Source organism: Oryzias latipes, chromosome 19 (assembly GCF_002234675.1).
Source record: "Oryzias latipes chromosome 19, ASM223467v1".
NCBI classification, from domain to species: domain Eukaryota; kingdom Metazoa; phylum Chordata; class Actinopteri; order Beloniformes; family Adrianichthyidae; genus Oryzias; species Oryzias latipes.
In genome coordinates this window covers 1,219,812-1,234,244 of record NC_019877.2, presented here as the reverse complement: position 1 = coordinate 1,234,244, position 14,433 = coordinate 1,219,812, and the positions used below count along the sequence as shown (strand labels likewise).

Here is a 14,433-nt window from a genome sequence, read left to right as displayed (position 1 = left end):
GATAATGTGTCATTTTCTAGGACATAGTGTCTGCAGAGCAGCAGGAGTCCAATAGAAATTCAACCTCGTGGGCGGGACCGTTGGCTTGGAAGTAAAGTCTCTGCTGATATCCTGTTATGCCTTTTTTTTTTGCTCTCCTGCAAGCTTACAGCCCCTCACACCCCAACCTAATATTAATAGTGCATCAAAAACAGCGAGCAATATCAGATCTATTTAGACGTACAGTTTGGATCCAGATTCCGGTTGGATCTATTTGTCTAAAAGCAGATGCATCAGAATGGAGCAGAGCTGGGAGCTTGTGGCCCACTGATTGTAGCTTTTTCCAGCAGACGTTCTCCATCTGCTCTTGATTCTCAACAATTTGATTAAAGAAATACTCAGAAACTCAGATTTACTCTTAAACTTTCCATTATGTTCTCCATTATAAGTAAATGCAATAAGAATATGTTAAAAACGATTTTCCTTGGCGTGCGTCTTTGAAGAGTTAAGGACAGTAGAATTGGATTCAATTCTTATGAACTCTTTGAAGCATCTTCTCTCTGTCTCTCATTTAGTCCGTAGTCCTGTCAGCACTGATAGAGACATGAAGAAATTAAAGTGAATTTCTGCTGAAATTTCAGCTGACAGCTGGTCTCCTTTAAAAAAGTTGACCTTGAGTTGGCACTTTTATGAACTTCCCGTGAGATCAATACTCAAACAGGCAAACAAAACACTCGGATAACATCTTTATTAGCATTTATCTGGACTCAGTGATCATAATCGCTGCTGCGTGATTGGTGAAGCCTTCAGGAATTGACCTTTGGAATGTGGACCCACAGACTCCTCAGTTTAGAAGCACACCTGAGCAGAAAACACCTGTCAGAGGTGCGCTGTGTCTGCTGGAGCTGAGTCTCGTCAGAGAAGACCATCAGTCTGACAGGAATCTACGACTTTTTGAAGTCAGAAAACAAAGGATTGATCTGGAGGTGAGTCAGAAGCTGCACAACTTTGACTGTCGTTGATCTATGGTTGATCAGAACTGATGAATGAACCATTTCCTGTCTACATTAGCGTCTACCATCTGTCTAGTTCTGGGAGTTTTTTCCCACCTGTTTGTCAGGATTCACAGAGCATTAATTAACCACTGGAGCACCTCTTTAAAATAGAAGACAGGAACTTAGGGCATGGGGGGGGGAAACATAGTTACCTGTATTTCATATCTGCTGTGATGTCTCTGCTGGAGTTTAGCTTTGGAAAAAAGAAGATGACAGAAAATAATGGCAACCAAATGAGTATACGACATATTTTCCTCATTTAGCTAAATAAATGTGAAGAAGTGTCTTTTTGATATAATCACTCAGCTGATGGGGTTTTTTTGTGGTTGCCATGGTGACTCTATCCTAACCTAAAGGACGTACAGAGCATCTCACATTTTTATGAGGTTTGGAGTCCAGGATGGGTCTCAAATAGTTCATGAAAATGATCTTAACCACATTTTTTCTAAAGTTTGCCAAAAACGTGTCAAAAATGTGCATATGTGACCCAACGGGAGTTTAAACGAGCTGTTTGAATGGCATCAGGCAAGACTCAGAGTTTTCTCTGACTGCAGACAACATTGGATGAGGGAGAGAGGGAAAAAAAGAGAAGAAAAGATGAAAGAAAGGAGAACTAAGAGGAACAGATGAAGGATTGAATTTACGGTATACCTTAGATACGAATGAATGCTGTGCAAACAGGAAGGGCTGATCTTTACATGGATGACAGTGAAGTTAATTGAGGATCTGAAGAACGGATAATTTGGAGGAAGGTGGTCAGTTAAAGAGAGATCGGCCGATCAAAGATGTGATTGATTTGCTTTGAACCTAAGAAAATTAAATGATCTTCCTGTAAGAAGCTGTTCTTGTTTGATCAATACACATGATCTCATTGGAAATACGTTGTTATTTCATTTTCTGGGATTTCATAGTTCCAATCAAGAGTTTTCACATTAATATTTAATGAAAATCTGTACTGATTTTGTGTTAATAGCTGGATGTAGAGGTTCCTAACCTCCACTTAGTTATCACTGTTGTAGTTTCTATGTAGTCTTAAGCAATGTGCTTCGTGATAATGAAACTGATAAGATAATATTTATGGCCCTTTAGTCTCAAATTTAGTGTTTTTCCTGTTAAGAAATACATTTTAACCGTTTTCTTTTCCTATAAAGCAAATATTCTACAGCTGCAAGATGACATTGAATAGTTTTTCAAAGAATGTCTGTGGTAAAGTCAAACAAATGTTTTTTCTGTTGTGAAGATTCACCTCTCTTTTCTGTGCTGACAGGCACCATGGCTGACAGGAAGTGCTGTGGTGTTTCTGCCGTTAAGCTGACGCTGAGCATCCTCCTCTTTCTCGTGACGGCTGCATGCGTGGCGCTAATTGTTGTGTTAGTCACCAGAACAACAGACACCGGTGAGCCACCACACTACAGCCTCACACAGCAATGAATACACAGCTGAACATAGTCCCTAATATATATGTTTTTTTCTAGTAATCCAAAGGTTTTGACCAACTTGGAAGGCAGAAAAAAATTGTCTTTTCTAAATAATTCAGGTTTTCTTACATTTCTATGGGTTGTTTCTCAACCAATTGGAATTCCTGGATAAGAACAAAGAAGTTAGCAATTCCATCCCCTAAAAGGTGTTGCTATGTAGAAGTAAAAACACAGTTTAACAATAAATGTTGAATTAAGCGATTCAGATCAAAACACACATTTGATTAAAACATCACTAAATCATTGTAGATCATTTGAAACAAACCATCTGAAAAACGGTGGATTTTCAGCTTCCATGAAAGCATTGCATCGCCTTGTTGGAATTTATCTTGTGTTTATGAACTTCACACAACAAATCTCTGAAATGGTCATTGTGGAAGTCTCATTCTCAATTCTTATTTTGTTAGTATCTGCAAACTAGAATATGACTACTACAAATGTGAGAAACGAAACCTCTAGTGTTCGAAAATGTCAGTCTGCCAATAAAAGTCACAACATCCATTTTAGTGTTTAGCATTTCACCCACTGCAAGCTTCTCCAGAGCAACAACGACCAAACTTTAAGTTTGCTTCCTTAGACGTCCATCTTTTTTTTCATATTTAGTCTTTACATTTTGAGGGGGAAAATCTGTTCACCTAATGTGTTTGCTCTGTCCCGTCAGAGCCGGAGCCTCAGAGCAAAACGTACCTGATTGGAGTGGGCCGAGCCGACTGCACCGGCTCAGCAGCTGAAATCCCCATGGTCAGTTCCAAAACACGCTGCCTTCAAGCTGCTTCCTGATTCCATGAGCTCGCTTCATTTTTTTAAATACCTGAGATCAAACATGCAGACTGTGGGGACACGGTCCAGATCCAAACCTGATAGCTCAGCTCTGTAGTAACTAATCCATCTCATTTCACTCACCTGCTTCTGCTTCACCTGCAATCATCTCCAGAATCATGTCGGCTACAGAAAAAAGTCACATTAAAACCTTTTATCTCCCACTTTACTGCTTTATTAAACAAAAATCTAGAGGATTAAAAGTTGGTATTAAAGCATAGAAAGAGTTTTTATCTTATCAGTCATTTAAAGGACAAACAGAATGGGTTCTAAATGGAATCTTCAAAGCCAGAAAATTAAGGATGCTAGCTGCTACTGTTAGCAGTTGATTTGGAAGCTAGGAAAGTGAGCATTAATCCAATTTTTTTGAGAAAAGTGAAAATAGAATTGATCTCTAGAACTACGCCTTTGGAAAAGAAGTTCCAGTGAAAGTTCCTGTGCAGTAATTTAAGTTCTAATGTAATCTTTGGTGGGTTCTGTATTTTGATCATCATGTCTTTAATGTTGAAATGATAAAGTAAACTTGAAAGAGACGGTGCTCCAAAGTCTGCAGAGATCAGACGCCTTTCATCAGACGGAGTGTGTTTGCACTGATAAGCTTTCTGCTTTCTCTGCAAAGATAATCAAACACCTCTAACCGTGAACACGTGAGACGTAGACAACAACAAAACAATCAATACAATCACGCTTCTGCTCAATTTAACACGTTTTTAGCCTCCAGCAGCCTGAAGAAGACCAGGCGGATGAATGGATGTGATGCTGAGATCAATCTAGGTACTGAATTAACAGAAATTTTCTATTAATAATTATATGAAATCTCACATCAGATGATAGTGGATGGAAATGTGGATGAACCAACTCCAAAACAGCTGAGTCATCTTGTTGGAGTAACTAGTTCCTCTGTGTCTCCTATTGAATGTAGAAATGAAAAAAGAAAGGGTAGATTTCGTGGGCAGCAGGGGCTCAGGTTGGCAGGTTGCCCAATGATCGAAGGGTCGGTGGTTCGATCCTCAGCTAACTGTCGTTGTGTCCTGCGTAGGAATGTCCAGGTGATGGTCAGACGGGACGTAGGCGCATCCTGGCAGCCACACCTCTGTCAGTCTGTCAGATGTGGTCACATTCAGTCGTCATTCTACTTGTAGTATATTTGGATGATTTTTGTCTTGTGATTTTATAAATAAGCACACCAAGGTTTCATCAGTGTAAATATTGACATTTTGTGTTATGGCATAACAAATAATTTTAATAGAAGCGTAAACAAAAATGAAGAGCATCAAGCATTGAGCCCTGTGGTACACCACGACTAAAGACTGGAAGACAAATCAAAAGTTTTCCAGCCATTAGGGACACATAATTAGTTTTAGGACGAGTTTTAGGACAGTAGTTTATTTAAAATATGGGACCAAAGCAAAAGTAAATAAAAAAAATTTAGATAATACCTTCTGTTTAAGCAAAACAGTAAAAATAAAATAAAATATAATAAAACATTATGGTAGTTTGGCTAGTATAGATGTTTGTGATACTTATTGTGGGAATGAGATTTACTATGCAGAATCAGTTTTCTTAACTACATCAAATTTCAAAATTGTGTTTTAAAACAAATTTTAAAATAAAATTTAAAACAATAAAATAAAATAGTACAAAAAAGATCAAATTAGAGAAAAAATTAAAAATTACAGAAAAAAGACAGAAAGAAAAATGAAACATGGCCCACTCTTCGTAATTATTAAGTTGAATACATGTTGTGTCAACAATAACGTTAATTCTAAATTTTAAATGAAATGATTAAAAAAAGACAAGACAAATCTGACTTTTTTACTCAAGTAAAATAAAAACTTGTCGTTCTTCAAAATTTTGATGGAAATTCTGTTTTATTTATGTTTGTCAAATAAGTAGAATTATTCTCTGACTGATTTTTGTTGTGATTCAAACACTTATACATTGGAAACTTGACAGATTTTTTTATGTTATACACACATTGTTTGTTTGTTTACAGATGGGTTATGCAAACTCCCAGCAGAAAGCTGCAGGAATTCACACACGTCTGTTCAGCCGAGCTTTTATCGTTGATGACGGAAACCAGAGAGTTCTATTTGTCACCGCCGACATAGGAATGATTTCCCAAAGACTTCGGCTAGAGGTGAACATGCACACACACACACTTAACGGTTTTCATGTCTTATGAGGACAGATTTTGAATATACCACTTTTGGGGACTACCCTTTCTCAATGATCCGGAGCAAACGTTCAAAGTCTGGCCTGTGGGCCAAATGTGGCCTGCATTCAAATTTCAAAAAGTCTGCAGCTTCCTGTGATAAAATAATTTAATTCCCCAAAATGTTCTAAAAATTATGTGTGATTTCTTGATTGTGGTTGCCTAAATTATGTTTTCATATGTCACTTTAAAGTGACACTACCAGATGAAACAAAGTCTTGTCAGTTCTGTAAATTTAATGATTTTTCAAAAAAGTTATTTAAATTATTTTTTGCACGGAGCCATAATTTTAAAATAAGACAAAAAAAATCGCAACTATAATAACCTGAATCTTTATTGTTATGGTCTCGTGGCAGTTTTCTGATGATGGAGGACACATTTAAAGCTAAAATGTTTAGCTCAAAATTGCATTTCTGAGTATTTCTTTGTTCAAAAAAATTATTTTTTTGTTCTTTTTTCTTTGTAAAAAGATTGTATTTGTGACGGGAAAAACACCCTGGGTGGGCCACACGCTCCCTGCTCTGCTTGTAGACAAATGGAGTCACAAACATCTTTGTTTTCCTCTTCTGTGCTGTAATCTGGATCAAAACTGCACAACTGGATAATTGCAATATTGCTTGCCATTTTTGTTGCAGTGAGGAGAAGGGGGTGGACATGGTTGCTCTGCGCCAACAGTCCCGGCAGCATTTCAAAAGTGAATTTCTAATGAACTCCTGCAGCTCTGCAGAAACTATTTCTGAGAAAAACAACACAGGCTTTTACATTTTGGCTAAAAACAGCACAATCACAATGAAGACCACCTGGAATTTGGAAAACAGATCAGAAGATGGATCTTTCAACTGGTGGCATAATTGTAAAGGAGACGTTTGAATTTTCTGTTCAGGTTCTCAAGGCTCTGCAGGAAAAGTACGGAGACCTTTACAGGCGGGAAAATGTTGTTATGAGTGGGACTCACACTCACTGTGGTCCAGGTGGGTATTTCCAGTACACGCTGTTTATGATCACCGGTAACGGCTACGTCAAAGAGTCCACAGAGCCGCTGGTCAATGGCATCGTCAAGGTGTGTGTGACTCCCGATGTTTGTTTCTGAACTTAGTGGTTGGACACATTGTCATTGGAAACTTGCTTTATGCTTTACATCTTCCAGAGTATAGACATAGCCCATCGTAACATGAGGCCTGGCAGGATTTATGTGAACAAAGGAGAGCTGGTTGACAGCAGTCTGAACAGGAGTCCTCACTCCTACATGAACAACCCAGAAGACGAGCGCAAAAGGTACAGCACCATTCCCACCACACAATTACAAATCTATACATATTTGATTGACAGATTATGTATAAAATGATTGGCATTTTCATTCTGGTGTCACTAGGATTTATAGTTGTTTCATACATCACAGAGATATCTAAATTGACAAAGTATGTTTACAATGCATGTAAATGAAGTTGCTGGCTCTCAGCTTTCATTTAGGTTTGGAGGAGATGGCACAGATTAACAGAATTATTTAAAAATGAACTCTTGAAGCATCAATGTTTTATGTTGTAAATACTGATAGATTATTAGATAAAGTTGTTAAACATTTGGTGAATTTTATTTTATAAAATATTTCTAGTCATAATGTTAACTCTCACCCTAAAAAAAAAATCAAATTTCAAACATTAATATAAAATCTGCAGGTATGAGAAAAACACGGATAAGCAGGTGGTGGTGCTGAAGTTTACAGATTTGGATGGAGATGGGATTGGAATGATCAGGTAAAAAAAATATTTAAGCATCTTCATATCCTATTGTAATTTGGTTTTGCATTGATCCGATTGATCTTAGAAGTCAGATGAGGCTGAAGTTTGCGTCCGATTTCTTTTTTTTTTTTTTTTTTTAGCTGTCACTGTCATTAAACAAATTTTTAATGACCTTTTAATGGTCCCTTCATGAAATCCAGTGTAGAAATAAAGTTTAAGGAGGTTTTTGGTGACCTGTAGGTGTCACTAGGAGCAGTTAAAAATGTAACCACTGGAATTTTTATTATAGTTATAAAAAATATTGACTGAAAAACTGCTGTAGTTTTAAATTCCACTAAAATTTTGTTTTATTTATTTCCTTCCTAATAGCTGGTTTGCCGTCCATGCGGTAAGCATGAACTTTACCAACCGCATGGTGAGCAGTGACAACATGGGGTATGCTTCCTACTTGCTGGAACAGGACAAAAACTTTGGGGAACTCCCTGGACAGGTGATGTGAAAAATTCAAGTGGCATCTATATCTTTTCTTTTTTTAAACATCCAGTATTACACCTTAAGTAGAATTTATATGTGTTGTAAATGACATGACAGTAATGTATATTCTACCTAAATCTAAAGCAGTTGATGTGCACATTGCAGGGAAGTTTTGTGGCTGGATTCTCCTCCAGTAACCTTGGTGACGTCAGTCCAAACACCAGAGGACCTCACTGTATGAACACCGGCCTTCTCTGTGACTATCTGAACAGCTCCTGTCCCGTTGGAGGGGTACATGCACACAAAAGAAGGATGAAAAAGTCATTGGTATTGGTATTACCTGACTGGTGTTCATCTTTATCAGACTAAGATGTGTAAAGCATTTGGACCTGGAGAAGACATGTTTGAGAGCACCAGAATTATTGGACACAACATCTTCATGAAAGCTAAGGTTAGTGACTGTCTGGACATTTTTTTAAAACTTGAGTCACTCTTAGGCTGGTGCCATAATTGGGTAAAACAAACAACAAATGACCTCAAAGCAATGAAACTAAAATTAGAGCATCACATGCATTTACCAGTTTACCTACCTTGTGGAGTCTTCGAGTTTGGGTGGCCTTTTTGGGGACACACTAAATTATTGTGAACTCACATGATAAACTGTTCCTTTTTCTTTAATTACTGAGTTATTTACAGAGTAGCGGATAAATAAAAGTTTAAAAAAGTGATTATTTTTGTGTTTTTGTCCTCTACAGGAGCTGTATGCAAATGCAGTTCATGAGGTGACTGGCTCTGTTCAGTTTGCTCACCAGTGGGTCAATATGACTGATGTGACTGTTCAGCTCAATGACACACACACAGTGAGTGCCCAAAACAACACACCTTGTTCAAAAGATTGAAATATTCTAGAAATATTGCTGGTCGCAAAAATAATTTAGCAGAGAATGTTTGTTGTTTTACTTACTTGCATTGTTAAATGTAACATAATGTTTTCAAAACACTTTTTAAGCTACAAGTTATATTTATATGAGCAATTCTAAAACTTGTATCTTATTTTTTTTTTAAAAATTCAGATATTTGTAACCAATTATGTTAATTTGGTATATGCATGTTGCTCCCTCATGTTAGACCGCTTCCGGTTTGGACAGTTGATAGCAGAGGAGTGTTTTTTACATGAAAAAAAAACATAGTATGTACTTAATTACTTCTCACACTTCCAAAACTGTCTTCTGTCTACTTTTGCTATCGATTGCTCTTAGAAAGCAGCGCGCTGTCATTAATGCTAATCATTTCTATTTCAGTATGATGAAACTCTCGGAAATTTCAAGCTTAACTTTTATTAAATCTGATGACATCATCAACTGTTGCTGATGGCCATCTCCTCCATTTGACTTTGGAGCCGTGCTAGTGCAGAATGCAGATCTTAATCTTGGCTCAGGCTTAATCCTGGGCACCCAGCTCTGTAGAAGAGTAGTAGTTGTGTTCAGAACAGGCAACATTAACGCTTTGCCCATCAAGGTTTGACAGCTCGATCAGGTCAAAAAGAATAAAATAAAAATGAAAGCGACCTTGCCAAGTATTAATGACCCACTTCTTCCACAACTCACCATCTTTTGGGAAAATGTGGAAACTCAAATTAATTTATTTGGCTGATGCTGTGCATTAAGGTAGCTTGATGTCCTGTCCTCTTTGGAAAGAAAACATTGCCTTCTTGATATCCAATAAAAACAAAAAACAAAAACAAAATTCAATTAGTACACGGACCGTCCTGTTTTCGGGAAAGCGACAAATGCAGTTACCCGCAAGTGAAAATAACTCAGCGGTCCACTGCATACAACCCATAATATCATATATAGGCATTACAAGCCATTTTTTGTCACTACCGACATTAACAAAACTATCCTTAAATTAGGAGAATCCTTTTAAGTCAATGGTGTGTTATTTTTGTTTGTGTCACAGGGCAGGACATGTAAACCGGCACTGGGTCACAGTTTTGCTGCAGGAACAACTGATGGAGGCGGAGATTTAAACTTTACTCAGGGTGATTTCACCATCACTCCACTCTGATTCTACAGGAGTTCTCTTGTGCTGGCATTTAATGTAGCATGAATGTCTGTATGAAGGCGCTGTGGAAGGAGACCCCTTCTGGGACGGAATCAGAGATGCACTTTTGGGCCCCCCTTCCAATCAGACGAAGGATTGCCATCATCCCAAACCAATTCTGTTCAGCACAGGAGAGGTCATTCAAATTTAATAATTCAACTATTATCACATGTATTAGTTCATAATCACTGCTAATCATGATAGAAAGGTTTGATAGGAAATGACTTTGTGGTGGAGTTGAAAAATGTAAAGCTATTGTATGTTGTGTGCAGATGAACTGGCCTTTGCCTTGGCATCCTTCAATTGTTGACGTTCAGATCATCACTATCGGTTCAGTAGCCGTTTTGGCTATTCCTGGAGAAATGACGTATAGAAGTTTAATCCGTCCTACCTTTAATAAAACTATCAAATCACTGGTTAAACTTTATAGTAATACACCTGTGTGTTTTTATAGTACCATGGCGGGAAGGAGGCTTAGAGCAGCCGTGAAAAAGGTGAGCACACATAAATTTGTTTGAAAGCAAACTTTCAATGGTATTTTTGACAATTTTCTACTCATGTCTCAGGAACTGGAGGCTGCTGAGAAGTTCAAAAACGCAGAAGTGGTGATTGCCGGACTCAGCAATGTGTACACTCACTACATTACTACGTTTGAGGAGTACCAGGTAAGCAGTTGCTCAAGACCATGCCAAACAGCCACTGCAAACATTTTGCACATATTGCAAAGATGAAAATTGAGCAACTCAAACCAAATTCATGTAAAGAGCCATCTGCCAAAACCCTCGAGCGACATCTGTGCACATCGACTAATGAAGAATGCAAGAAACCCTTACAAGTTATGTATATCATGCATGTCTCACGAAAGAGCAAAATTTAATTCCTGGAAAATGGGCAAAATGTGCGTAGTGACTGTATGACATGGTCTTCAACCTAATTATTGAATCATTAAATTCTATTCTGACTGAAGGACATGAATATTTAAAAAAACATTAAAAAAAACTTTGATGTTTAACCTTTATTTATAATAACATGTTAAAATGGTACATACATGTTTGCAATGAAAAAAAAAACACATAATACATCTTGATGGCATATTATTTAAGTAAGTAAGTAAGTCCGTTTTATTTATATAGAGCCTTTCACAGATAAAATTACAAAGCGCTGAAAAATAAAAAACATACAATACAGTAAAAGCAGAAAAACAATGAATCAAATATGATGTAAAGCAAAACGAAATAAAGAAAAATAAATGTAGGTTAAAAATACAACAATAGCAATGAAACCAGTCAGCTAAAAGGTGTTGTGTGATCAAGGCCTCGCTACCATTTTTTTTTTTCCAGATTCAACGTTATGAAGGAGCCTCCACCATCTTTGGTCCTCACACCTTTGCTGCCTACCTGCAGAAATTCACCAACTTAGCCAGAGCCATTGCTCAGGTGTGAATGAGCTGTCATGTTTTTCATTTATCTTTTTAAAATGTTTTTATTTATTTTTTTAGAAAAACTGTAAAATGATGCTTAATTTGTAAGTAAAAACCCAATAATCAAGCTGTTAATATAAGAAATAAAATGAATTGGAAAAAGTTTTGTAATCCAAATAAAAAAGTTATATACTGTTAAAAATACACCCTACAAGTTTATTTGATATTATAAAAAACAGTAACAAAACATTTTTGTAAGTGATGCTACACATTATTTGTCTTTTATTTTCAGGACAAGGTGTCAGAGCTGCCAGTTGGTCCTGAACCACCCTTCTTTACAAACCTGTTCAACCTAATGGCTGCAGCAGCTTATGATGCAAAACCAGAAAATACCAGCTTTGGAGACGTCCTTGATCAGGTCAACAGCATTTACAGACAGGTAGGTCACCTGCTTAGGCCTGAGATGTTCCTCAAAGTATGTCTTTCAGACAGAACCTGCTTTTTCAGTGAGTCCTACTTCAAGACAAAAGAAAGAAAGAGAGAAACCAACTTCTCTATAAAAAAATGACCCTGAATTACATTACAATTGATCTACAGTTTATACTATAACTTTATTTTGTGAATAAAGTTGAATCGCTTCTTCCTGCTTCTTTTCAAGCAATAAATCAAGTTCCACATGACTTTAGTGAATGATTACTATATTTAATTAAGCAAATGTGTCTGTTTTTCTGTTTTTTTAATCTATGCATTTCATCATCTCTGTAATGAGTTTGATAAATCTGTGGGAAGTTTTTGTTTTATTGATTACAATACTTGAATTCAATCCATCCATCCATCCATCCATCCATCCATCCATCCATCCATCCATCCATCCATCCATCCATCCATCCATCCATCCATCCATCCATCCATCCATCCATCCATCCATCCATCCGTCAAGCGGTTGCATTGTTTTTGATTACAGGGCGATGTTGTTTCAGTTACCTTTGTAGCAGGAAACCCCAGACACTCTGGAGACATCGTAAGACTCCTTACAGTTTTGGTTTTTGTCATTTTCCATTTTCTTTTTTCTTTTATCTTGGTGATGAGCGTCGTTTTCTTGTTTCTTGCAGAGAGATAAAACATTTGTTACAGTAGAGATGTATGACAACCTGACAGACAGTTGGGGGGTGGTCCACAATGATGCATCATGGGAAACCAGGTGGGTTAGAATGTACTCTGTGCTCAAGGAGAAAATGTTAGTACTCATACTGGACAATAAATCCATCATAAGAAGCTGCTCAGATTTCCCTTCATGATCGAATTCAAGAGTCTTGAGGAAAACTTATCTTCACAAATTTTAAAGAAATTCACTTCCTGTTAAAGGGCCCTCTCTATTGTATAACATTAACGTTGCCGTTACTTATAGGTTTCATTGGCTGAAAGGTTCAAACCGTCGAAGTAATGCTACAGTGGAATGGCACATTCCCTCATCTGCCCCAAGTGGTCTTTACAGGATCAGACATTTTGGACACTACAAACAGCTGCAAGGCTTGCAGACCATCATCACACCGTATGAAGGCTCCTCTGACATCTTCAGAGTTGTTTCCAGCTTCTACCATCAGTGATTCGTCAAGACTGAGGAACACGTCACTTTTGTTCAGAACCGGCCTGATGGAGTTTCTTGATGTGCCTTGAAGTTGTAAAAGCAACTCATTTGTCAAAAAAGCACAAATATATGTTATAGGACTTCAAAATGGAGTCCATTAAAGTGTCCATTAAAATAGTTTGCATTTACAATGATGTGTAGGAATATGATGTCTTCGTGTTCATTGTTAGAACTCATAAGGTGTTCTTGAAATCTCTTGCAGGTACTTTGGTTTTAGTTTACTCCTTTAATACCAGAGCTTTAGCTCCAGTGTTTAAGTTTTTTTTGACTATCATAAAGAATGATTTCCATGGTCTGTCTGCTTGCTTCTCAGTTGCGTTGACACTAAAAAACAAAACGTTTGTTAATCAATCAGAATGTTCACAATGGCTCCGTCGGACATCCGTCGCTTCTTCATTGCAATGTTAGCTTCATGCGGGAGTTCTATTCTATGTCGCAGCAAAAAAACGGAGGACCCTTAATTTCGCCATGGACGGCAAAAATTTAGTTTGGAAATACAAAAACATGACATCATTTAGGAAAGAAAACAAGCATTTTACAGGGACTTAATGAGTAAGGAGAGGGCATTGGCCCTAATTGCTTAAGTTTTGGATGAACAAAGAGAACAGGACAAACTACTCAACACAGGGGCGGCAGGATAAACCACTCCTCTGAGAGCAGTAGGGGAGGGTGGATTAACCAGAGATTCAACAAAAACAATGTAAACTAATTGGCAGTTGTAGGATGGATTCCCCACACAACGCAATGAGATACACCACAGACAGACCAGGGCAAATCTTTAACCATTTACAAAATTAGCATGATTCTAAAGTGGAAAAAAAGCAACCTTGTGCTGATATTCAACACTTTAGAATAGTGAAATGTTTACAGAATCAACCTTAATCAGCTGATTCTGTCTCGTAGAAAAGCGTCTTTTTCCCCAATATGCAACACTTTACGTTTGTACGGTGTTGTATTATGGCATAATTAGCTGACTTACGTTGATTGCGTGAATTGTCAAACATTGTTATTTAGGTGTTGCCAGCGACATCTCTGGTGTTAAAGGATTAAAGATGTAATCATGTGACGAGTTTAAAATCATTTTAAAAAGCCATGTCCATCAGCAAGGGTTCTCAATCCTTTGCCTACAGAATCTTTTGATCTAAAATTCACACATTTTTAATGAAGTAAGCTTCAGGACTTCAGGAAAATCCAGAGAGCAGGAGGTCACGAATTTGGGATTTTAAACATGCTAATTTACTTGGCAGTGGAAACAATGGCAATGGTCCACCTGAAATGAATGTTGCGTTTATCGATAAATTTATTATTGCCATAATGTAAACAGGTTCTCATTCAAAAAGTTCAAATTACATGATCAAAAACAAGATTAATATCAATCACAGCCTGATTTAACCTGAATTTTTTGAAGCATAGTTCACCCACCTGTCTCCTCATTTAATGGACTGTTAGTAAAAAAAATCCAGTGTTTCTTTATCAGCTGGAATAATACAAAGCAAATAACAT

At 37.3% G+C, this 14,433-nt stretch overlaps 1 protein-coding gene across 1 annotated transcript; it reads left to right on the top strand.

Annotated features, from left to right (window-relative positions):
• The first annotated feature begins 841 nt into the window (after positions 1-841).
• asah2 (N-acylsphingosine amidohydrolase 2) lies at positions 842-13,074 on the top strand. Its single transcript, XM_004086817.4, has 21 exons — positions 842-965; positions 2,302-2,430; positions 3,174-3,253; positions 5,328-5,471; positions 6,430-6,606; positions 6,694-6,821; positions 7,223-7,300; positions 7,655-7,775; positions 7,925-8,050; positions 8,124-8,210; positions 8,515-8,619; positions 9,719-9,800; positions 9,883-9,998; positions 10,135-10,229; positions 10,317-10,356; positions 10,429-10,527; positions 11,203-11,298; positions 11,575-11,721; positions 12,247-12,303; positions 12,395-12,483; positions 12,691-13,074. The coding sequence occupies exons 2-21, from the start codon at positions 2,307-2,309 to the stop codon at positions 12,887-12,889; spliced, it is 2,190 nt and encodes a 729-aa protein (XP_004086865.1). The 5' UTR covers positions 842-965; positions 2,302-2,306; the 3' UTR covers positions 12,890-13,074.
• The last annotated feature ends 1,359 nt before the right edge of the window (positions 13,075-14,433 follow it).

What these genes read in the sequence shown, in the direction of transcription:
- asah2 (XM_004086817.4), top strand. Translation starts at nt 2,307, where the DNA reads ATGGCTGACAGGAAGTGCTGTGGTGTTTCTGCCGTTAAGCTGACGCTG. An exon ending in TGGTCAATGGCATCGTCAAG is followed by an intron (nt 6,607 to 6,693) that starts GTGTGTGTGACT and finishes TACATCTTCCAG; the next exon opens with AGTATAGACATAGCCCATCG. An exon ending in AGATTTAAACTTTACTCAGG is followed by an intron (nt 9,801 to 9,882) that starts GTGATTTCACCA and finishes GTCTGTATGAAG; the next exon opens with GCGCTGTGGAAGGAGACCCC.